We start from the raw sequence: 27038 nt of genomic DNA, 5'->3' as shown, positions 1-27038 counted from the left end.
TCACGCTGTTTAACTCTTTCCCCACCACAGAGTGCCTAACAGTCGGGTTCTGGAAGTAAAAGCTCCATACATTTTTATTTATTTTTTTAGAGAATTGATTTTGAATGATCATTTATAAACCTTCAAAGACAAATACTGTAATCTTTTAAAATAATTGTTTTACTGTGGAATTCCTGGTGAAAAACTACATTACCCTAGCCTAGAAATCTAGACGCACCCTAGCGGCAGCAAAATTATTTTGCAGCCAGGGTCAGTCTAGCAACTCTCAATAGACCTTTTTGCTGCAAAAACCTAAATTGGGTCAGGCCAATCACGTCGTGTATAGAGTAGGCGGGGGCGGGCTTAACATATGACGACAGAGTTGCGACGGTTCCTGCCACTTGAAAACAAAGAATGACGGCTGCTGCGGATGGAGAACAGCGGTCTTTCGAATCGGCTTTGGCCGCAACTCTGGAGGACTTGGAGTTAAGTTTTTCTTTGAGAAAAGAACAAAGAACGGCACTTAAGTCATTCTTAAAAAAAGGAAGATGTGTTCGTAGTTTTGTCGGCCAGATTTAAAAGTTGAATCTATCAACTAACGTTAGCTCCGCTGTTGGGAAAACGCTCTGGTTGGTTGAAGCGCTGTCCTATTGTGTGCAGAGGGAATTTGAAAGACAGCCGTTTATCCCACCCATCAGATTGACCGTGTCTATGGTGAGTTGCCAGACTAAACATCTTGATGTACGTCTGGCTTTCCAGGCTAACATTACCCATGATGCTGTACAGAAAATTCCTCCAATCAGAGAGTCAAAAAAAGCCAAAATAACTTTTTAACTCCGCCCACTCCCATGAAGCACTGCAAATGACGTAATCTCTCTAGTCTACGCTGTCAAAATACTAAAAGATTTGTATATATATATATATATATATATATATATATATATATATATATATATATATATATATATATGCATGTTTTTCATATACACAATATATATTGTTTTTATACATATCAATATTTGTAAATGAGTCATTTGATTGTGCTGTTCGCAATGCTTCATATGATTTCCCTCACTAAAGCCGTTAAGTACACAGTCTCGTCTTTTTGTCAGATTTTCAAAAACGTTTTGCTTTACGTGTTGTGATTCACCTCGTAGCTGACTGGCTCGGTTCATGGCTTATAACTCTTTAACAAAGACTATTTAAAAATCCCATATGGGGGAAAAACTGCCGGCCTTTGCCAAACCAGACTTCTACCCAATATTCGAAGCGCCATTACGTCACGGAAGACTGTCACATGGGCTTAGGGCTCCATTTGGGACAGGGCCCTACCTTTCACTGCCCTACTTCACTTTCCTTGCATTTTTAATCTTCACTATCACCACGTGACACGTGTTGATAAGGCATACGATCTAAGATGTTAGATCACCAGATGCCGTAAGTCATCCTGTTTGTTATGAAACTACAGTAGTCTACATTTTATTTTTTATTAAAGAGGTAGGGTTAAGGGATGGGGGATAGGATAGGTAATTACCAGATAGGTCTGTATTTTATTGCACAATTTATTTAATGTTTTAGGCTACTAATAGAAGTTATTTCATAGTTCATATGATTCGAAAGCCTTTTATACATATAACAACATATAATAAATGTACTTGAAAAGATTATTTCGGTTAATGACTGTTTGTTTGTGGAAGGCGTAACTTGTAATTGCGTATTTTTTTTATGATTTGATAAAGCAGAATTGTTGTATCTTAACTACAGATTGTCCTGAGATTGACCCAGTGTTATTTTAGTTTTATTAATGTTAGTATTTAAATAAGATTTATCTTATTTTAAATAAGATTTTATGTATTTAGTTTTCATGTTCATTTTAGTTTAACATTTAGTAATTTCATTATTTTTTTAATATTGCTATTTCAGTTTAATTTAATTTATTTCCGGGTTTTTTTCTGTTCATAATTTTAGTGCTTCAACTTCAATTTATTTAAGTTTATTGCCAAGGCAACATTTCAAATTTTCATTTAGTGTAAGTTTTTCAACTAATATTTGTTTTATTTTATTTAAGCTTTATTCGATTAACGAAATGTTTGAATGGTTCCAGTAAACGATAATAACCCTGATTTTAATCCAGTGCACTAACTCAAAATAAATGATGTCACACAGAACAATAGAGCAGTTTTAATTTGATCTGCATCAGTTTTTTCTTCTTCCATCTGATTGTGAAAGTAAACAACACTGAGACCTTCAGCCTCCTGACTTGTCGGTCATCATGATCCAGACTCAGACTCAGGCTGAATGGGTGATCAGGCACGGTTTATGACTCTGGAACACAGAACAGAAGTGACATTTCTCAATGCTCTCGCCCAGGATTCAGACATCAAGCTTCTGATCGAGGATACCAGTGAAAATGAAGCTGTATTTGAGCTTTTTTCTGCTGAGCGCTGCCCTCGTGGCCTACATGTGGAGAGATACGTTTGATCCAGGTCAGGACAACAGATTTACAATAATATATACTCTTTTTATTATCGCATCCCTTCAGATATTTGAGTTCTTTTATAGTAAACGTGTAATATAAAGCATAACTCATACAGTCGCCTACTTTGAGAAATCCCGAAAGCTATGTGTGTGGGGAAAGTTTATGGCCGAAAGTTTATGCATGTAAAAGCAGAATGAATAAATATGAAGAAAGCCTTGCATTTTCCAAAGGCATTATTATATTTTTTAGATGGCTTAGCGCTGACTTTGTTACCAATCTTAAACTCAAAACGTTTGCAAGTATTCACTAGTTCATTAACTAGCTAAAGTCATGAAAACTGTTGGCAGACTCATTTATTACGGTTATGTAACTCGCATAACCTTGGTGAAAATAGTGTGCCCTGATGATCTAGAGATTATAACTTTTGTAGGTAAAAAAAAGAAAAAAAAGAAAGAAAAAAAAAGAATTAAAGCTAGGCTATCTTTATGTAGGCTAATATATATAATTAAAAGGACATTAGTAACTTTTTACCCTAAAGCCTGACATATTGACTTATATTCAGATAAATCTATTTTTAAATGGTAGTCTATCAAACCTTCTAACAAAATATAGGACATTTATAAATTTTTGTTGAGTATCATATTTGATTCATCAGGCTTTTATGGCTTATGATACAGTGAGAATATGGAGGAAGCCCAAACTTCTGATAGCTTGTATTGCAAATCAATGAGATCTTTATAACAGTATATCATTCTGACATAAAATACATATAAATATCAGTCATCATCACTATATCTCCCTATAATATGTCTTAGTAAGATGATATTTAAATGCTTAGTTTTATGATCAAAAGCTCATATGTAATGCAATTAAATACAATGAGAGATGAACAAATAAAAGCCTGATGGATCATATTTGATACTCAAACTTTAACATGATTTTTGTAAAATCATGATAATCAAATGAAGTTGCTTCAGTCCAGTGTTCATCTTGAAATATTACTATATAAAAGGTACTTTATAAAAATCAGTGCAGATTTCACAGCAGAAAGACTCGTGATCCACGAGCTGAAGGTGGACGCTTTTACAATTATACTAAAAGGTTTTTACTTGCCTTCTGTCATCTGATTGATAGTTTATACTTTTTTTATTTTTTTTTTATCATTTTGATCATGTTGATGATTTAGAGGCCTTAGAAATGCATGTATCAAATATGAGACATAGCCTTTAGTTAATTTGGTTCCAACTTTGTTTTTTAACCTTCCTGGGAGTTCAAGCCTTAATAAATCTTGTGATGAAGATAAAGCGGTGGGTTAGTTAGTTAGTTAGTTAGTTAGTAAGTATACTTTATTGTCCTCCTTTTTTCAGGAAATTTGTCTTGGACTCAAAGCTGCATTAGTACACAACATATACATACACACACAAACCAAAAAGAAAGGAGTTCAAAAAAAGAAAAAGAAAAAACGACTACATTACTACATCTTGCTGTTTAACATATTAATAGATACAGGAATTTTTTATTTTTTGTAATGGTTACTCTTAAACAGTGGGACTCTATACCGTCTCCATGATGGCAGAAGCTGATACATTGGTATAAAACATGGCTTGAATCACTCACTATTGTCTGTGCATTTCTAAAAATCAACGATTCGTAAATTGATTGAAGTGATGAGTACTCTCGTACACCCATAACTTTCATTGCAATTTTCACAAGACGTGCAAGCTGTGATTTTAATTGAACCGAAACATTGCCATACCAAGTTTGCATCCCATAATTTAAAAGACTACCTAAAACGGCAAAATAAAAATAATTGCATAATTCTCTGATTTACATCGAACAGCCTAAGTCTTCTTAAAAAATACAATCGTTGCTGGAATTTTGAACAAAGATAATCAATGTGGGCTTTCCAAGTAAATGGAAAGAAGTGGTCCTCTTGGTTAAGAGTTTCACTGAGAGCCGTGTGTTGTTGAGCACAGATTCAGTTCGCGGGGCCCGAGTGTTGATCACAGGGGCCAGTTCAGGGATCGGGGAGCAGATGGCCTACCATTACGCCAGGTTTGGGGCTCAGATCATCATCACTGCGAGGCGATTAGAGGCTTTAAAAAAGGTCAGTTCGTTTTTCAAAAACACTTTAAGACATTCCCAATACCTTTTCAATTACTAATGGACTTCAATCAGTAGATGCCCATATTTTTATTTGTTGAAAGTAATGCAGAGGCTGTACGGCTGTGAAGTTTTAGACTTTTAATGGTAGCACTAAATGACATTTTGTACGGAAGCAAAGGCTTTAATGAGCTTTAATGAAAGTCCGTCCTGTGGTTGTCCAGGTGGCACAGAAGTGTGTGAAACTGGGCGCACAGAAGATGATGTATATGACCGGAGACATGTCTGACCCCGCTGACCCCGAGAGAGTCGTCAAATACGCTGTGGAAAAACTGGGTGAGAAATGATTCAATATATTATGCAATATATACACTATCAATAATGACGATTTTTTTGTTATAGCCTATGTTTTTGTAAGAAGTCTCACCAAGTCTGCATTTGTTTGTTAAAAAAAGCAGTAATATTGTGAAATATTATTACAATTTAAAATAACCATTCTCTATTTGAATATAAACAATAAATTGATCATAACTGAGCAGCAAATCATCATATTAGAATGATTTCTGGAGGATCACACTGGCATAATGATGCTGAAAATTCAGCTTTTATCACAGGAATAAATTAAATTTTAAACTATATATATATAAAAAAAAAAACAGTTCTTTGAAATGGTAATCATATTTCACAATATTATAATTTTTCCTGTATTTTTGAACAAATAAATGCAGCCTTTGTGAGCGTAAGAGACTTCTTTCAGAAATAAACCCCCTTATTTAATGATTCCCAACCTTTGACTGGTAGTGCATGTCGTGTGTTTCTGTCCTGCAGGAGGACTGGACTTTCTAGTGTTGAATCATGTCGGAAACACGAACGTTGAGTTCTGGAACAGAGACGCAGATCACGTCAGGTCACTCATGCAGGTCAAGCACTGAGAGAACGGCTTCTGTCTCCTCCTGTGGAGCTCTTCGTTCTCTGTTCACACTGATCTGACTCGTTGCAGGTGAACTTTGTGAGTTACACACAGATGACAGCAGCAGCTCTTCCTGCGCTGGAAACATCCGCTGGCTCCATCATCGTAGTTTCCTCATTGGCAGGCGAGTCTAACTTTGTTGGTGCAAGTTTAGTCAATATTAATCTAGTTAAAAGCACTTTTGTCTATGATTTGTGCAGAGACTGCCTTTGCAATTTGGATACTTCACTAGTAGTGTATTTCTATAGAGCTGGTAAGTCCATGCAAAAATCGTCAATGCAAGTGAATGTGAGAAAATAATAATTTTCTGGTCCCGTTTGAATTGTGTCATGAATGTGAACATATGTTGTCTGTGAATTTTTTATATAATTTTTCATGTTACGAGTTTGACAGTATATTGTATGATTCTTTGGCTAGCAGTTGTGGGAAAAGACATAACGAGAAAGACTACATGTCGCCTATGTGACGTCACCCCATAACACATTTCCCCTCCACTTGTCAAATCCCGGTGCTAATGCTGCGATAATCTATGGAGACAGATCGAGATGCCTGTGTGTTTTGTACCCAAATGTCACCATTCAAACCAAATGGGCTGTTCTTTCTTCAGATTCCCGTCTGATGTAAAAACTAGGTTGTAGTCCACAAAGTGCTCTCACACAAAGTCTAACCGTATCAAACTTCTACCCGCTAAATTGTAGCATTCTTCACACGAAAAATTATATTAAAAATTCACAGACAACATACTGTCTATGTCTAACCATAATGAAATACTTTTAAATATGAAACTAAACGGCCAGTAGGTGATGGCAAATCATTGTCTTAACAAGTGAGTCATTGAATTATTCAGTCAAACAATTTGTTCAAAGCGGCAAATTCATTTACGGACAAAGCAAGTGACTAGCCGCGTTACCATTACCCTTCAAATTGCGCAAATTGAAATTGCGAATTGAAAATACGCCCAATGGAAACACGTCAATTTCGCAAAAACTCCCCATTTATCGCAAAAAAGTTTTTACGCTCGCATGAGGTGGTTTTTCAGGCAATTCGAAAAAGAAATATTTCGCAAAACTGCAATGGAAACAGTTTTTGCGCATTTACAGGTCACCTGACGTAATGACGCGGTGTGTTTGGACACAATACGAGACAGAGTTCTTTATTAAATTCATATAAGACAAAAGAATTACAGGAATACTGGATTCTAAACCTCAAATAAATGCCACAATCAAGACCTCGAAGCAGAAATGAGGGAGAAGCACCCAGAAACACCTCATATGTGCCGCTCACAGTATAAGGTCGTTCCTTACCATTAATGCTTGGAAAACACGCTTCCTACGTTTTCATCCATTAATAATAATAATGTATGTACGTGGCTGTGATATATATAAACTTACCAACGTCTGTTGCCATGATTTTTGGAATGACTTATTGCGAGAGGAAAGAATGACGTTTTAGTCGCATAACATCGGTTAATGGAAACGCATTTCGTAATCGTTTTTTATCTATATTTAGAAAAAAAATCGCAAAAGTTTTGCGCAAATCTTTAATGGAAACGCACCTACTGGCTGCGTCCGAAATCACATGCTCTCTTGAGTAGGGGAGACCGGGGACGGTTGCAACACTTTTTGCATTTCTCTCAGTTACTCAGAGACTATTTGGACTAGACCAACCAAATTTGTATAAATTAAACTAGCATCTGTCTGCTAATCACCCATACCATTTAAAGATGATTACATATGACATATCGTTCACAGTATTTATTTGAATGGAAGAAGCCAGATGTTGCAACTGACCCCAACCCAGGGGACAGTTGCAACATGTAAAAAAATACCTTAAATTTCACTAATTAACTTTAGCTTTTTGTCTCAATGAGCATAGAATTCTGAAGATATTAACTGTTTTAGGCCTACTATAATATTATAGTACTATTTATTTATTCAATAATATTATTGTAGGTTATTATTTATCTATCTAGTCATATTTATCAAATAACAGTTATTGAGTTTTGTTTATGTGTAGAACATAGTCCTACATATATTCAGTGTGCAGGCGTTACAGATGCTATTCAATCTCTCCATATTTTTAGTGTCAGACAGGAAGAATTGAACAATTTGCAATGCAACGAACTGTTTTATTAAACATGCAATTTATAACTTGTTGCAACCGTCCCCAACCCTATCAGCCATGACAGAACACCATATGCCTGCTAGACACACTGACTTTGACACATGCTAACCATGTCACTTAGAAGTCAACAATACAATAATTCAAACTAAGTGAGTTTTGATTCATTCATACAAAATGTCAGGACAGTATGACAAAAATACATCACGTTTTGTTCAATAAATGCAGCAGCAGATGTTGAATATGTCTTCTGTCTTCTTGGTGGTGGGAGGGTCTAACTGTGCATGTGCAGTGTGAGTGTCATCACTCTAGCATGTTTCTGATTGGAGGAATAAGACTTGTTGCAACTGTCCCCGGTCTCCTATTTTGAATAAGTAATTACTTCACAACAGCTAAAAAAGTATGTTTATAGTATGAATGTCATCTGGACGTACTACATTCGACATGTTGTCATTATCAGCATCAGTTGTGTCGCTTCACCGCCATTCGCAAATCCTCTCCCGTGGCCTTATGGGATTGTAAAGTGTCCATCTTATGCACACTCCAGAATCTCACCGTAAGTCTCAGCTCATCCGGGTACTCCTTTCCTACTCTTTTATGAGTACTGGGAAATCAGACTTACTACTACTTTTGTCACATACTGTTTTTTGTCTACTATATTGTAGGGAAGTATGAGATTTCGTTTGCGAGTGAGTCGTCATTCATCATTCAGTAACAAAACATTACCGTGTTGCTCTGAGACGCGCGATGGCTGTGGATTTGTTCGGAATTATTTTAATTGCCGAAATAGAGCAAAATCAGACAGTATTCTGAGTCTTAAATACGTCACCTAATAGTAACTTCATGTGTATTGAATTGTTGTATAAAATCAATATAACATTTGCAAACATGCTGAACTTTAGCTCGTGTGGTATTGCCTAACTATATCCTTTATATATATATATATATATTAAAATTAAGACTCACACAGAGACATTTTTGCCCCATATCATGAATTTTTGGGGCATTTTTATTCATTTTGGTGGCACAAATATAGGCCCCTTCTTTTTTCAAGTGAAACTGTTGAAACACAGCAAAGGCCACCACTGGATTTGGGACACAATCACACATGTGAACTGGGATTCATTTCTTTGTGTAACGGTGTTTGTAAAGGTTAACGCTGTTTCCCTCTCTGATCCAGGTAAGCTGGCGAGTCCGTTTGTGGCTCCGTACACCTCTACTAAGTTTGCGATGAACGGATTCTTCGGAGCGATGCAGAGTGAACTGGCAATCCAGAAGAGCAACGTGTCGGTGTCCATCATGATCCTCGGACTGATCGACACAGAGTCGGCCATGAATAAGACCAGGTTAGTTTCCCACTGCAGAACTGATGACCCTGACTAAATCTAGCACTTCTGATATGTGACCCTGGATCACGTCACCAGTCACATGTCGCACGGGTATATTTGTGGCAATAGCCAACAATACATTGACTGGGTCAAAATTATCGATTTTTCTTTAATGCCAAAAATCATTGGGATATTAAGTAAAGATCATGTTCCATGAAGACATTTTGTAAATTTCCTATCGTAAAGATATAAAACATTTATTTTTGTGAGTGAATGCTGCACAATCATAAGAGAACATAAATGAACAACTTTAAAGACGATTTTCTCAATGTTTCGATTTTTTTGCACCCTCAGATTCCAGATGTTCAATAGTTGTATCTCAGCCAAATATTGTTCTATCCTAACAAACCATACATCAATTGGAAAGCTTATTTATTCAGCTTTCAGATGATGCATACATCTCAATTTAAAAAAAATTGACCCGTGTGACTGGTTTTGTGGTCCAGGGTCACATATTGCAAACTTGAAGAAAACATCCCTTCATCAAGTAAATCATAATTGGTTAGGATCTAACAACCATTTTCTTGAATCAACATTTCTATCATTCAGCAAGAAGTATCTCATATTTAATAAATGCTGAATTTATAGTTTGCTTCTTAAATGTTACATCAGGTTAATGGTAATTTTCATAAGAGTTTTTATTTTAATAATCATCATGTACTATTTTATGGGAAATATTTTCTTTAAAATGGTAAGAATGATTTATTTACATGCAAAACATTTTATTTCTATTATATACTTACAATGATTTATATATTAAAAATAGTACATATTTTAGCTCAATTGTTTGACAAAGATCACATTAAGACTGTTAAGAAGTCCACTGAAGGCAAGCTTGGAGAACCCAGGTGCAGCTTTATTTCCAAAACCAGTTCAAACATAAAACAAAGACTTGACTTGGCTTGAACAAACACAAACTCCCCCAACAGTGGTTACAGGAAACACAATACTTGACAAAGTAACAAGGCAAACATGAGGGCTTAAATACACACAAGACTCTTTGTGCATAATCAAGACAATGAACCAATCAGAACATGACACATAAGACAAGGAAACACATGGCAGGATCACATGACTAGAACAGGGGATCACATGACAGACATGAAACAAAACCAAAACAAGATGTGACAAAGAAAAAAGTACCACTTTGGTTCTAGTTAAAGACTAGTGACTAGTTAACGTTTTTTTTAGTTACACTTTGCAAAAAGGTCCCATTTTTTAACAATATTTATATGCATTACTTAACATAAACTATGAAAAAATACTTGAAAAAGTTAAAGTTAATGAAAATCTTGATGTTAATTTCAACATCTACCAATACATTAAAATCAAAAGTTGCATCTGTCAGTTTAATGGATCTGTTAATGATAGATAAATGTTAACAATGATAAATATTAGGTAATGCATCAGCTAATGTTAACTAAAAGGACCTTATTATAAAGTGTTACAGTTTTTATTATTTGTTTATTATTATGTTTGTTCTGTCCAAACGTTTCGAGGACATTGGTGTGGTCCAAAATGCAGTCAATGTTTCCATTCTGTTCTGTACATCACTCAAGATACATTTAGGAAGCCGGTTATGAATTAATTTGCAGTTTGTCCTCAGCACATTTATCTTGCTACTTTGGAATCATTCTACACTGGAAAAAAAAAAGTTGCTGACTTAAATTTTTAAGTACACTCAACTTGGATGTTTAATTTATTTAAACTTAAATTACACTAAACCGAGTTGATCTTGTACACTGTAAAAAATTATTGTTGGTTTAACTTAAAAAAAAAAGTAAGTTACCTGGTTGCCTTAAAATTTTGAGTTCATTGAATTTCAATAAAAACATTTTTTTTAAAGGTTTAATAAATAGAAACTCAAAATATTATGTTATCTGAACCACATTATCTAAGTTGATTTGACAAAAGATTAAAAGTTGTGATAACAAAAATAAAATGATCAATAAGTTATGACAACATGTTTTTACATTGCTTTAACTCATCAAAATAAGTTAAGCAATTTAAAACTTTTTTTATGTGTAGCAACTTCACACACACTGACACAACCGAAGCACGTCAATTCACAAATGTTTAGTATGTGTCTGATGCCCCATTTCAGTGACTCAGTTTGTTGTTGTTGTTTTTTCTAACCACACATGAACATGATTTTATCAAAAATATATATTTTTTTACATGCGTTACATGCTACTCACTTCTTATAACTCATTACTCCAGTCTTCAGTGTCACATGATCCTCATTTTAATATGATGATTTGCTGCTCAAGAAACATTTCTGATTATTAACAGTTGTGCTGTTGCCTCATATTTTTTGGTGAAAAAAAATGATAGTTTTTTTAAGCATTCTTTGACTAATCTTTCATAACATTATAAATGTCTTTACTGTCACTTTTGATAAATTTAATGCATCCTTGCTGAATAAAAGTTTTAATAAAAAAAACAAAAAAACAAAAACACATACCCCAAACTTTTGAATGGTAGTGTACACACACACACACACACACACACACACACACACACACACACACACACACACACACACACACACACACAGTAATTGTACAACATACAATAGTGGGCAAAAGTTCGGCCAAGGAAAATTTGTATCTTCACCCTAAAAATTTTTTCGATTTTTTAAGCATATTGCATAGCTTGGAGTTTATTGTTTTATTTGTAATTTGTGATATGCAAAAACAAGAGAGAACCAATGACATAGTAATGACTGATTATGTTTAAGTGAATGTATGCTTTTTAAAAACAAAATTATAGGCATAGTAAAATAAAACTTTACTAGCTTTAGTTTGCATTTTTTCCAAATAATTCTGTCAGATAAAGGCCTAAACCAAGTTTAGTATTTTCCTCATATTGTTAAGGTTCACTTGTAGGGTCATAAATCCATAGCAACTAATGACCTCCCAGCTAACAATTTTATGTTCCCAGAACGTTCTGGGAACATACATTTTTGGTTCCCAGAGGTTCCCTTAAGGTTAGGGGAATGTTCCGGGAACGTTCCTTTTAAAATAACCTACAGGGAACGTTCCTAGAACATTCTTGTTTGGTTGCCAAAAAAATAACCAATGCGGGAACGTTAGGGGAACGTTCTGTGTTTGCTGGGCTGGACGTGTCTTCATGAGAATCCCCCATAACTGTTCTCTCTCGAATCTCTCTCAGAGGATTCACCACGATGACGGCCTATCCTGCGAGTGAAGCGGCTCTGAGCATCATCAAAGCCGGGGCGTCCCGTCAGAAAGAGGCCTTCTACCCCTGGTTCCACTATTTCACCTGCTTGATCAACAACGTCTTCCCCTTCCTGAAGGATCTGGTGCTGTCAGGCCTCAGCATGGACAACTAAGACTAACACAAGTGCACAACTCGGACACTCACGGGATTTTCTATTATTCCATGAGAACATATGTATAGTGAGGAGTGAATGATGTACGCGCACTTTAGTCGACTTTTACATAGTGCGTTTAGGAAATTGAAAAATCTTTGAATCATTATTTGTATTAATTGTACTGTATTTTGTACCCCAATTTATAGACCCAAAATACAAGCAAAATCCTTTTAAATAATAGTAAAATACAACCAATTCATCATAAAATCAGTTACAGAAGTAAGATTTCATTAGTTAACATTTACATACTATAACATGAACTAACATTGAACAATACAGCATTTATTAATCTTCGTTTATGTCAATCTCAACATATTTAAGATCAAAAGTTAACATTAGTTAATGCACTGTGAACTAACAAAAATATTATTTTTTATTAACTAGGCTTTTAAATATATTGCTCATTATTAGTTAGTTAGTTGATGCATTAACTGATATTAACATATGAGACCTTATTGAAAAAGTGTCACCTAAATATCATTCAGCACAAGATTAACAAAATGCTTTTAATTACAATTATGAAACAATTTTTTCTAAGACTTCTGAGAGAGCCACTGCTTAATTATTAAAATGTTTTTGTATTTATTTGTCTGACATTTTCAATTAATTTTTGTACCAAGACTCTATGCATTTGGGATTTTACACTTCCAGTGATATAAAAGTGTGTGTGTGTGTTTAACTAATTAAACATGACGTCAGTCTGTGATTCTGTGTCTGTATCCGCAGTCTTTCTATTAAAACAAATGCTGAGGTAATAACATCAGACCTGTGGGCTTTGCAAAAACATAAAAAGATTTGTCCTATGTGTGAATATTTTTGTCTCCTAAAAAACGAAATTAAACGGAGACCCAAACCGTTTCCCAGAATGCCGTGTGACTCTGAGTTTGTCAGAACCACTGAAGCGTGTGAAATCTCAAATTAAACACTTGTTCTTCTGCTTATTCACAGAGACTCAATTGGGACAATTATTTTCCATTTGTATCATTTATAATTAAATATATGAAAGTCTCCAACCATTAAATGCTTTTTTTCTGGTTGCTCTGTGCCACTATCAAAGTGTTAAAAGTATAATCATAATACAAACATTACATGTGTTAAACTTACAGGGTCATATAGTTAATGAGCAGCCACGACAGCAAGGTCAAAACCATTAAAAAATGTGTTGCATTGTCATCGTCTGCCAGTAACTGATAACATTAAGCTACAAAATAGTTAAAAAGCAAATGACAGATAGCATAGAGAATAGATAAATAGCACAATGACTGGATTCTACTAGCTTTTATGCGCTCAGCTGCTGTTTTTCAACACTTGTTTTATTTCTGCTCTTTTGATCTGGGAAAAACTTTCAAGGTCAGTAGATCTACATGTTTGTGGGAACGCAGATAAGAGCCTCAGCAAGTGGGAATATACATATGAACAGACTTTCAGTTCAACGATTTGATTTCTAACGACATTCCCTTGCGAAAAAGAAGTTCATTTAAGTGTGGTATTAGTCTACTTCTTTTAAGTAAAAAATTACTTTGTCTACTTTGTATGTACAGTACAGGTCAAAAGTTTGGAAACATTTAAGTTTTTTTTTTTTTTTTGAAAGAAGTCTCTAATGCTTATCAAGGCTGCGTTTTTTTGATAAAAAATACAGAAAAAAACTGTAATATTGTGAAATATTATTACAACTTAAAACAATAGTTTTCTATTTGAATATACTTTAAAAAATAATTTATTCCTGTGATGCAAAGCTGAATTTCAGCATCATTACTCCAGTCTATCACATGATCCTTTAGAAATCATTCTAATATTCTGATTTATTATGAGTGTTGGACACAGTTCTGCTGCCTAATATATTTGATGAATAAAAGGTGACAAAGAACTGCATTTATTCAAAATAAAAAAATATTTTCTAAAAATATAAATCTTCTTTACTATCACTTTTTATCAATTTAACACATCCTTGCTGAATAAAAGTATTGATTTATTTTTAAAAAAGAAAGAAAAAAATTACTGACCAGTATATTGTTGTTACAAAAGATTTCTATTTTTATTGTATTTTTTTTACTTTTTATTCATCAAGGTATCCTAAAAAGTATCACAGGTTATGAAAAAATATTAAGCAGCAGAACTGTTTCCAACTTTGATAATGAATCATCATATTAGAATGATTTCTAAAGGGTCATGTGATAGACTGGAGTAATGATCCTGAAAATTCAGCTTTGATCACAGAAATAAATGACAATTTAAAGTATAATCAATTGAAAACCAATTCTTTTAAATTGTAATTTAAATAGAAAATTACATTTTTCAATCACACTTAAATTGTTATTTTTCTGTATTTTTGATCAAATAAATGCAGGCTTGATGAGCAGAAGAAACTTCTTTCAAAAACATTAAAAATAGTAATGTTTCCAAACTTTTGACCTATACTGTACTTCTCACAAATGTGACCCTGGATCACGTCACCAGTCACATGTCGCACGGGTATATTTGTGGCAATAGCCAACAATACATTGTATGGGTCAAAATGATCGATTTTTCTTTTATGCTAAAAATCATTAGGATATTAAGTAAAGATCATGTTCCATGAAGATATTTTGTAAATTTCCTACCATAAATATATAAAATATTTATTTTTGTGAGTGAATGCAGCTCACAAAACATAAATGAACATAAATGAACAACTTTAAAGGTGATTTTCTCAATGTTTCGATTTTTCTGCATCCTCAGATTCTAGATTTTCAAATAGTTGTATCTCGGCCAAATATTGTCCTATCCTAACAAACCATACATCAATGGAAAACTTATCAGTTTTCAGATGATGTATAAATCTCATATCTCAAATCTCAAAAGAATTGACCCATGTGACAGGTGTCCAGGGTCACAAATATACTTAAAGTTGCACTTAAGTATACTTGACTTTTACTGACAGAAAGGTCTAAGTATATTTGGCCTATACTTATACTCAATCTTTTCCTAATTAAAAGTATAAATTAAGTATTCTAAGAATAATTGGCTTGTAGTATGTAGCCTATTAGATACTTTTTGTCACATAGTTTTACATACTGTCTTAAAAAACAACGTTGTTTGAAAATATTGATATATAAAGAAAACAGATATGTTCCTAATTCTGAGTATCTGATTTTTTTTGCCGGCTAGTCCACCAGTAGAATTTACTTTCCCCAACTAAATTTTCCACCAATTCATGTTTCTCTGTTAGGGGGCGCTATTATGCATCTTTTAGTACAGAATATCCTGATCAAAACAGGTGAAGAAGAAGCAGAAACAAGTGATAGAAGATGTAAAATGTAAAACAACGCGATAATCAATCATTAAACACTGAGCAGCATACAAATCAAAACTGCCTAATGTTACTGAATGAAATGTTGAACCCATGAGGAGGAAACAACTGTGAAGCTTTGATGGTGTTGATGGACTTAACTTAGGGCGTTTTTCCACTGGGTTCGTTTGCTGCGGTCCGAACCCGAGTGCGCTCGTTCCCGGCGCCCCCCGCAGCGTTGGTCTGGTTTCACACCAGTTGTATCGAACCCAGGTGCGTTTGCGGTGATCTTACGTCATCGCAAACGCACATGGAAAATGCATGGATAATACAACTCGACTGAGCATAGCTGTAATTTGTCTGTTTTTTTGGTGCTATTATGCACAACATAGTGAGAGACATCACCTCTTCAGTGTCCCGCAACGTTCCCCTGCCACTCATGGTTGTCGTGTGAGGAAACAATGATATCGACAGTGATACGCATGCGCGGGATACTATACTTCCTGAACAAGCGCGCACCCGAGTCCGTGTTGCTTGCACATTAACGCGAACCGCGCCACGGTTCGGGAGCAACCGAGCTCAGACCACCTCCTCCAGGTAGTCTCGGGTTCGGTACTCTAGTGCGCACCCGGGTCCGATGACAGCGTTCACATTAGCGATTTTTCATGCGAACCGTGCCCCGGTCCGCACTAAACTGCCAGTGTGAAAGCGCCCTTAAAGGGATAATTCACTGCTGGAAAGATGAATGTGTATTTATATTGGGTCATTTATGTAGTAAAAATGTTAAATTACTTTAGAAGTTGGTGCCTTCTAGACTGAGAAAAGCCAGAAAATGTATTTTTGTCTCATGTGAATGAAAGACTACAACTCCCAGAATGCACTTGCTTCGCTGCCCTACGAGGACACTCCCAAGCCACGCCTACCGGTTACAGAGGACAGTATCGGGAGAAATTATACAACTAGGCTATTAGTCGACTGGAAACTGAAAAGACGCCGTTTTATCGTGAGATCCCCCTATGGGCGGGTTGAACACATGCGGGACGAGCTCCTCCTACTGGCTGTAGTCTCTCGCCTCTGGACAAAAGAGCCTCTGATGAGCTAAATGGCGATTTTTGCGTCATCGGATGTTTTTTTCCAGACACACAATACAGAAATCTCTCGTCTCAGGGGGACATGAGGGAGGGAAGCACGGTCACTCGAAAATACTACCGGGTTTCTACCGATACAAAGCTTAATGCTAATCGGTGAAGTATCCCTTTAAAGAAAACTTGCATACTTAAGTATAAAACTACTAAACTAGTCGTTTACTGAGAGTATACTTCAAAGTGTACTTTCATAAACTAAAAAATGTGCTACAAGTATTTGACTATTAAACTCATAGTTGTTTAACTATAAATTCACTTGTATAGTTGCAGTACAAACGTAGTTGTAGTTGTGTACTCAAAGTTAAGTACTGTTACACTTAAAGTAAAGTTAAAAGGATACTTTTATAGGCTACATTAAAAAGTAGGCCAATTTAGTTCCAAGTAGTATTGAAAGAGTACACTTAAGTATACTTCTAGTACATTGATATTAGTAAACTAACTACGTAACGTATCTATAGGCTACTTAAAAATATACTCAAACTTTTCAAAAAGCGACTTATTTTTCATAAGGGTTCTGCAGTACTAATTTCTGTATGAATGTATATTTTTGAAACACCTTGTGAACACTGGTTTGAATGTTGAGTTTTGTTTTACTCACCATCATCTCCCAAAAAGTGTGTTTTTGCTGCTTTCACACATTGACTTGCACTGAATTGAATGCACAAGAATATGAATGACAACATAATAGTAACGGCTTATGTGGAAATATAATAAATCAGCCACTTAGACAAAATATCTATATTCTAAAAACACACACAGAAGAACATATCTACTTTTAAATGTCTGTCAGCATCAGGTTGATGAGATCGCGACTGCCTCTAGTGGACGGGCGCGGGAACTGCGATCAGAACACGTGACAGAGGGTCCCTGTGCGTCACAACTGCTCCAGCGTTGCCATGGTGACCTCACCTCATCCATGAGTTCTCTGCCAAGTGTGATGATGTTGCCAAACTTCAAAATCAGCAATGCAATAAACCACACTGTTCAACAGCACAGGAAAACATGCACATCGCTCCATTAAAAAAAAAAAAAAGAGTGGCGTTAAACATCATGATAAATAGATTAAAATGCAATCAAATAAAATACTTTGTCTTTCAAATGCATTCAGTGCTCATTATAGAGACGAATTGATTAAATGAGCAATGTTAAGAAAATAATTATTATAGGCTGCAGTTGCCCCAAAACTATTTTAACTATCAAAACATATTTGGACACTTAAAGGGATAGTTCACCTAAAAATTAAACATTTGCCATCATTTACTTAACCTCAACCTGTATTTCTTTCTGCAAAATATCTTATTTTGTGTTCAACAGAAAGAAAGAAACTCATACAGGTTTGGAACAACAGAACGGCGAGTAAATGGTGACAGATTTTTCATTTTTAGGTGAACTATCCCTTTAAAGCCTTGCTTCAAAATGTCTGCATCATTGCATTACATACAAATTATAAAATAAAGTGTGGTTATGGCAAAGAAAGATGCACAGACACACTTTGCAAGTAAAGATTTGACAATATACGACCACTAAAAAGATCACCAAAACACCAGTTAAATAAAAAGACCCAAAGCAAAAAATTAAGAAACAAATAAAAGTAATATAGAGTTTAAGAACATTCAATTGCACAGTCAACCACACAGTGGCGCTATAGGGTAAAGGATTTGTGACCAAAGGAAATCAATGAGTTGGGAATTATATTTTTATCCCGTCACCGCTAGTATTTCTTGCTCAAGGACGTGTCAGGATTTACATCATGAGATATTTCCAGGCAGAACTGAATGCGGTTCCTCTTAGATTTGTGCTACTAATTTCACGTCAGCTGAAATATTAAATCTTATAAATGGCTGTAGTATATTTGCCTCCCCGCATAAACTTTTCTGTGATTAGGCTCGACTGGTTTAGGGACAAACCTGTGTTTAGAGTAACGTTTCCTTGCCATTACTGGTCAGGCATCTGGAGGTCATGACCTCGTTTGGTATGTCCCTGATAAAGAGCTCGTAAACGGATCGATGTCTCATTTAAACAATCTCTTTACGAATGATAAAGAATAGCAAGAGGGGAGAGGATGCAGAGAGATTGATTCTGATCTAACGGCTGTTAGTGAGATGTATGAGGAGAATCCTCTGGTTGTGGGATCTCTGATGTCCAAACCACAGTTTTTGTTGATTCAGGATGAAGTAGCCGATGACAGAGATCAGCAAACCAGCGATGAGCAAATTAACACTTCATCTGAGCAGAGATCCATCCCCGTGCAAAAAAAAAAGTTCATTTTATTAAGTATACTTTAGTAAAGTTTAAGTATACAGTACAGGCCAAAAGTTTGGACACATTACTATTTTTAATGTTTTTGAAAGAAGTTTCTTCTGCTCATCAAGCCTGCATTTATTTGATCAAAAATACAGAATTTTTTTTTTTATATTGTGAAATATTCTTACAATTTAAAATAATAGTTTTCTATTTGAATATACTTTAAAAACTAATTTATTCCTGTGATGCAAAGCTGAATTTTCAGGATCATTACTCCAGTCTTCAGTGTCACATGTGACATCCAGTCTATCACATGATCCTTTAGAAATCATTCTAATATTCTGATTTATTATGAGTGTTGGACACAGTTCTGCTGCCTAATATATTTGATGAATAAAAGGTTAAAAAGAACTGCATTTATTCCAAAAAAAAAAAAAATTCTAATAATATAAATCTTCTTTACTATCACTTTTTATCAATTTAACACATCCTTGCTGAATAAAAGTATTGATTTATAAAAAATAAAAAAATAAAAAAAAAGATTTCTACAAAATATTAAGCAGCAGAACTGTTTCCAACTTTGATAATGAATCATCATATTAGAATGATTTCTAAAGGATCATGTGATAGACTGGAGTAATGATCCTGAAAATTCAGCGTTGCATCACAGAAATAAATGACAATTTAAAGTAGCCTATAATAAATTGAAAACCAATTATTTAAAATTGTAATAATATATCACAATATTACATTTTTTTTCTGTATTTTTGATCAAATAAATGCAGGCTTGATGAGCAGAAGAAACTTCTTTCAAAAACATTAAAAATAGTAATGTGTCCAAACTTTTGGCCTGTACTGCCTGAACCCAAACAAACAGATGAACTAGAAGAACGAACTAGCACTATGAGCACCATTCTCTCTAGAACATTGGATGTGGTTGCACCTATTAAATTAAAAAAGGTCAGAGAGAAAAATAAAGCACCATGGTATAACAATACTACGCATGTTTTAAAGAGAGAAACCCGTATTTTAGAGCGTAAATGGAAACAAACTAATTTAGAGGTCTTTAGAATCGCGTGGAAAGACAGTATGTCACGTTATAAAAAGGCCCTAAAAGCTGCCAGGGCTGAGCACCTCCGCAAACTAATAGAAAACAACCAAAACAATCCAAGGTTTCTATTTAACACCGTGGCTAAACTAACAAATAAACAGACGTCACCCGAACAAAATATCCCGTTACAGTTCAGTAGTAATGATTTCATGAACTTCTTCACTGAGAAAATAGAAAGCATCAGAACCACAATTATAAACGTTCAATCTTCAATCGCGCCTTACAATTCAGCTTCAATTATCACCCCGAAAGAACAATTACAGTGCTTTACAACTATAGAACAAAAAGAGTTAAATAAACTTATCACTTCATCTAAAACAACAACATGTTTATTAGATCCTATACCAACTAAACTACTGAAAGAAGTGTTATCTGTAGTGGAAGAGCCTCTCCTCAATATTATTAACTCGTCTTTATCTTTAGGTCATGTTCCAAGAACATTTAAACTGGCAGTTATAAAACCTCTCATTAAGAAACCACAATTAGATCATAATAATCTAGCAAATTATAGACCCATTTCAAATCTTCCACTTATGTCTAAAATATTAGAAAAAGTGGTGTCCGCTCAACTGGGCTCTTTCTTGCAACAAAATGATATCTATGAAAAGTTTCAGTCTGGATTCAGACCGCATCATAGCACTGAAACTGCGCTCGTTAAAATCACAAATGATTTACTTTTAGCTTCTGACCAAGGCTGTATCTCAATACTAGTTTTACTTGATCTTAGTGCTGCGTTCGATACTATAGATCACACAATACTCTTAGATCGACTACAAAATTATACTGGTGTTCAAGGACAAGCACTAAGCTGGTTCAAATCATACCTATCTGACCGCTACCATTTTGTCTATTTAAATGGAGAAAAATCGATCATAACTCCAGTAAACTATGGAGTGCCGCAGGGATCTGTATTAGGCCCTCTGTTATTTTCAATATATATGATGCCACTTGGAAATATTATAAGGAAACATGGAATTAGTTTCCATTGTTATGCTGATGACACTCAAATATATATTTCATCACGGCCGGATGAAAACGCAAAATTTTCCAAATTGACAGAGTGTGTTAAAGATATAAAAGATTGGATGACGCGTAATTTTCTTTTATTAAATCCAGACAAGACAGAGGTAATACTTATCGGTTCAAAAAACCGCCCACAAAACCTCGCACAATACAACTTTAACATCATAGGATGTCCTGTTACTTTATCCTCTACAGTAAAAGACCTGGGTGTTATACTCGATTGCAACCTGTCTTTTGAAAATCATATTTCTTATGTTACAAAAACAGCCTTTTTCCACCTTAGAAACATTGCTAAGCTACGTAATATGCTATCAGTTTCTGATGCAGAAAAGTTAGTTCATGCATTCATGACCTCGAGACTGGATTACTGTAATGCTTTATTAGCTGGTTGTCCTGCATCCTCAATAAACAAGCTACAGTTAGTCCAAAATGCCGCCGCTAGAGTTCTTACGAGATCAAGAAAATATGATCATATAACACCGATTTTATCATCACTGCATTGGTTACCTATAAAGTTCCGTATTAATTACAAGGTATTGCTACTGACTTATAAAGCCCTAAACGGCTTAGCTCCAGTCTATTTAACGGATCTTCTATCGCCCTATAATCCATCGCGCTCTTTGAGATCACTAAATTCAAGGCTTTTGGTCATACCTAGGATATCCAGAACCACCAAAGGAGGGAGAGCATTTTCACATTTGGCTCCAAAACTCTGGAATAGTCTTCCTGATACTGTTCGTTGCTCAGACTCGCTCTCTCAGTTTAAAACTAGATTAAAGTCGCATCTCTTCAGCCAGGCATTCATATAATCCTACAGTTCAAACTACAATCCGGCCTCTATCCAATGCCAGAGGAGAACTGGCCCCCGACTGAGCCTGGGTTCTCCCAAGGTTTTTTTTCTCCATTAAGGCACCTGATGGAGTTTTAGGACACCATTAGGTCACTTAATGGAGTTTTTCGGTTCCTTGCCACTGTTGCCTTTGGCTTGCTCAGTTGGGGATATTTTGGGGATATTTAATTTAATTTTATCAATCAATAAATTCCTATTGAAACAAACTTTGTTGTATTATTTTAATTTAATACTGTGAAGCTGCTTTGATGCAATCTGTATTGTGAAAAGCGCTATACAAATAAACTTGACTTGACTTGACTTACTGTACTTCATGTAGTAAGTATACTAATATCAATGTACTAGACTTGCAAGTGTCCCTATTCAATACTACTTAGAACTAAATTGGCCCACTTTTTAGTGTATAAAGTATGGATACGTTAAGTATAACACTAGTAAACTTTGAGTACACAACTAAGTTTTTTTGTTTGTACCTAAACTACACTAAATGTGAACTTATAGGTATACTGATAGTTTACTAGTCAAACATATTTTTTAGTTTATGAAAGTACACTTTGAAGTATACTCTCAGTAAACTACTAGTTTAGTAGTTTTATACTGCAAGTATATACTTGTATTTTGTTTTTAAGTGAACATGACGTATCATACTTCAACATTTCATTCCGCAGCGTAAGGCAGTTTTGAGTTATATACGGTTTAATGTTTGATTATCATGTTATTTAACATGTGTGTAAGCAATGCTTCTATTGAGACAGTGTTGAGATCTCTTCTTTTTTCTCAGGAGAAACATCTGAGAACAACTGATCTGTAATTGGAGTCAAACTTATTAAACTTCAGATGTTGTTTTACTCCACAGACAGGATTTATAAGGGCTCGGCAGACGAGATGCTTGTCCTTCACGCTCCGACACAATCAATCTGTCCGTTTATCGCTCTCAGTCGTATTTTCTCTCATATCGCTTGCAGACCGAGCCCTCAAACTTTTAACTCATGTCAGACTTTCACCTTCTGCGAAAGAAAGGGTCATATTAAGACAATTCATTATGATAATCCTAATTCATAATGTGTGACCCTGAGAGAGTTCAGATGAGATGAGAGTGAGATTGATTCTCATTAACTGACAGTAATAAAGATGAACTGATGCTTTCAGTCATCCTCCACATCAGTTTCTTCATTAAATGTATTTAAGAGTCACTGCTGTTTGATATCTGACACATTGAAAGGAAAGGAACATGTTCTTTCATTGGATAAATGTGGAGTAACGGCAGAGGTCATCTCGAACTTCATCTCTTTTTATGTTTCACCCCAAAATAAAAAACCTGTCATCATTTACTCACGTCGTTCCAAACCTGCATGACTTTTCTTCTTCTGTGGAACATATAAGAATTGCCCAAGTTGTGATTTCCACACATAATAATGATACAAAATCTCTTTAAAAGCATGTTTTGTGCTATAACCATTTAAACGGATACATATATTATATTATTATATGACATTAATTCATATTTCAGAATAAAAATAGCTAAAAATGTCCTTATAGCAAATATCATGACACCACACACCATTATACATCAGAATTTTTGTACATACAAGGCCAGTGTGTCTAAACATAATGTCTTAACATTACTTGATAATCTTGTTTGTAGTCACATTTTCAAAAATTATAACCGTAAGGTTAAACTACATTTTTAAAAGTAAATACAGCATTATGGTGGTGCACAGAAGAGACAAAATAAAAATAAATAAAAATATTTAAATTACGATATTTTAGGCGGAATACATACCTATTACCTATTAAGATTTATTAATATTGATTATTGTTTGCATGCAAACTGGCTGACACCCTGATGAAAAAAATATATAATGTTTCATTTTAAAGTTCTCTTGTATTAGGCCTACATATTTAGCTAAGTCTAAACAAAATGCCCCCCATAATTCTAATCAGGATGTTTCTTTGTTTGACTGTTAATTCTTTTAAACCTTTGAAACTGAATTTATTCCATTGTTTTGCTATGTCTACATGGCGACTGCATCAACACAACACTAAAAAAGTTCAGGTGCTGGCTTACATTTTTAAGTAGGCTACAGTAGGCTAATCAAATTGTTTCTACAAGTCACATATCAACTTTAAGGGGCGATAGAATGTTCCTTTAATCGCTTTTTATTGCCAAATGTGTGAGCAGCTTGTAACGAAAATTAAAAAACGAGACCTTCCCCGACTTCCAATGTTGTCTATGAAAGCCTGTAGAATGATGTTTATGTGAAGGAGGGTCGTTTTTGCCGGGAAAATCAAAAAGATGTGATGTTTACACGCGCTTGCGAGAGTCTCTTCCGTTCAACGGCACAAGATACAAATGCTTACAATGTTCAGGATAATGCCGAAAGAGACACTTTGTACTATAATGTCAGTGTGTCATGCACAGAAAAGGGATCAATTCAAACTATAGTCTCACATAGTTAGATGTATATATTGTCTCAAATATAGCCTAGGCTACTTTATAATCAAACTATCATAACACTTTAAATACCTCATCTGTCGACATGATGCCGGAGAATCGCAGGAATGGTGCAAACATATCCACATCACATCGATATGATCAGATGCTTTCTTTAACGCTCTGTCATTTTTGTTGAGTGTTTATTTGGTTGAGAGGAAAGTGTGCAGCACATATAGGGCCTGTTCATCTGAAAGTAGCGTGGGACACACGTCTGGATGTTCCTATATCGCTGCAAAGTGCACATGTATTTCCAACTTCTTTTTACTTTTAAGCAAAGAACAAAACAGAAATGAGCCGTGAATATATCGGGTTATTGAATCACATTCAGTTCAGTCTCTTGTAAGTTACGTGAGGTAAGCAGCGAGCACGAGCAGTAAGAGCTGCTGCAGTTCACTTAACGGCCACCGGTGTCGCCAATAACAAGAGTTTCTGAATTCTACATCTCCTTGAAATTATTTTAAAGGGGTGGTATAATGCCCTTTTCACAAGATGTAAAATAAATCTCTGATGTCCCCAGAGTCTGTATGTGAAGTTTTAGCTCAAAATACCCCACAGATATTTTTGTATAGCATGTTAAAATTGTCAATTTTTGAGGGTGAGCAAAAAAGCACCGTTTTGTGTCTGTCCCTTTAAATGCAAATGAGCTGCTGCTCCCAACACAGTGGGCGGTGCTTCAAGAGCTCGTGTCCTTTTACCTCACACAGACATGCACTGAAAATTTCTAAAACTTTTAGCCTTTTTTATGTTCAAACCGGAGTCAGATAAAGATGGAGAGACTCAAGAAGAAGTGACAACATGTAGATTGCAACAGGATGTTTCTGAATGGTTAGTTGGTGAATTTATGTAGCTTATGTGTAGTTATCGTCTAGTCATTGATTAGCATATTCTGTTTTAATAATCTATAAATCGCGTTCAGGGGGCGGGGTTTATGTAAATTATTGGATTGGTGATGTCACTAACCCGGGAGGAATGTGGTGTAGTCTCTACCAGCCGTTTGTTGTAGTCCTTAAAGCTATTTCTTTAAAAGTAAATATCTCCCTTTGCTTTGAACTTTGAGCGTTGTAACTTTGCAGATGTTGTTTATGCTCGGCAATATTACACACTGACTAAAGTTAAAAAAGTGAAATCATAATCAACCACCCCTTTAAACTGAAATCGTGTTGAATCTCGTAGAACTTACATATGTTGTCATGATTTATTGATCATTTATACATCTTTATACAATGAATGATCCGAGAGTGCTGGTAAGCATTTATCATTTTTATTGTAAAATTGAAAAAAGAAGAAAGACAGAAAAAGCCCCAATAAGCATCATTTATACACATTATGTCAGAAATGATAAACTTAAGAGTTCATACATAAATATATAAATAAACAAATGCAAATGATCAAATTCTAATAATAAAAATAATCAAATAAATTAATGACCGAAACAATAAATAGAACACCGTAATTAAAACCTTTTACACATTTAATTGTCAAAGCAGCAAGTTCAAGAGGGAAGATAATGGGACAAAACTGGTCTGTTTGTTCTTCAGAAATGAAACCAATAGGAAAGGTTTGCTCCTTTACACCTCTTAAACTCGTCGTGCAGATGTTACGGGAACATCTGGTTGTGTCCCACACTTCCCTCCATAGCATTTAAACATAGATTCATTATTTAGCTTACATCTGTTTGTATATTGTGCTAAGAAACCCTAAGATATAACACAATCGTCCATATAGCAAAGCCGACCCGAGTTGTTTTCCGTCCCGATCCAGGTCTTGTGTTGTTCTCATATGTAGAGCTGATCCTGGATCAGTCGTGACTGAAAACGCCCGGGAGCTTTTGCATGAATCCCCATTGTACCTGAAAGAAGCGTTCTGTGCTATCAATATTCCCAACAAATACAGAAGACAGATTTCATGAGCCCATCCCTAATGCATTCAATAACTTGACATATATATTTATATAAAGAGTCCAACCATTCATAGGAATATCATTCCGGTAGATTAATCTATAACATCCTAAATCAAACCATTTTCTTCTGTACAAAACATTCCGAGTATTGACTGGAACAAATCATTCTATCAAAAAAAATGCAGGAAAGAAAGCAAACAATATATTGAAAGCTTGAGGTTTGTGTGTTTTGATACTGTATGCAGCGTTGGCTCTAGCAGAGGACTATGGCAGTAGATGGGGAGTATGAAGGAAGAGGACATGGCTTAGTTCAGGTAGTAACATCATATGAATAAAAAAACAAAACACAGTTTGTAAAACATACTCCCAAAATAGCCCAAACCCTGAAGAGCATGTCCAGCGAGTCCAAACACACACACGGTGTTGGTTTGGACGCTCTGCGCAGTGCTATGTTTCCATGATATCCTTACTGCATGATGATAACACGTTAAAAACTCGAAACCGTTACCTCCGCTGAGTAGCCTTGAAGCTCTCGACTGTTACCCGAGGAGGTATTGGCTTAA

General features: G+C 35.1%; 1 protein-coding gene across 1 annotated transcript; it reads left to right on the top strand.

The window, feature by feature from the left end:
* The first annotated feature begins 189 nt into the window (after positions 1-189).
* On the top strand, positions 190-13111 carry hsd11b1lb (hydroxysteroid (11-beta) dehydrogenase 1-like b). The gene is made up of 8 exons (XM_082173205.1): positions 190-693; positions 2209-2465; positions 4435-4565; positions 4786-4897; positions 5390-5481; positions 5562-5655; positions 8833-8998; positions 12215-13111. Exons 2-8 carry the CDS (start codon positions 2390-2392, stop codon positions 12393-12395), a joined length of 852 nt encoding a protein of 283 aa, XP_082029331.1. The 5' UTR covers positions 190-693; positions 2209-2389; the 3' UTR covers positions 12396-13111.
* The last annotated feature ends 13927 nt before the right edge of the window (positions 13112-27038 follow it).

This window comes from Leuciscus leuciscus, assembly GCF_965113295.1.
Source record: "Leuciscus leuciscus genome assembly, chromosome: 6".
Lineage (NCBI taxonomy): Eukaryota > Metazoa > Chordata > Actinopteri > Cypriniformes > Leuciscidae > Leuciscus > Leuciscus leuciscus.
The sequence above is the reverse complement of the archived record's forward strand: the minus strand, read 5'-3'. Positions and strand labels throughout refer to the sequence as shown.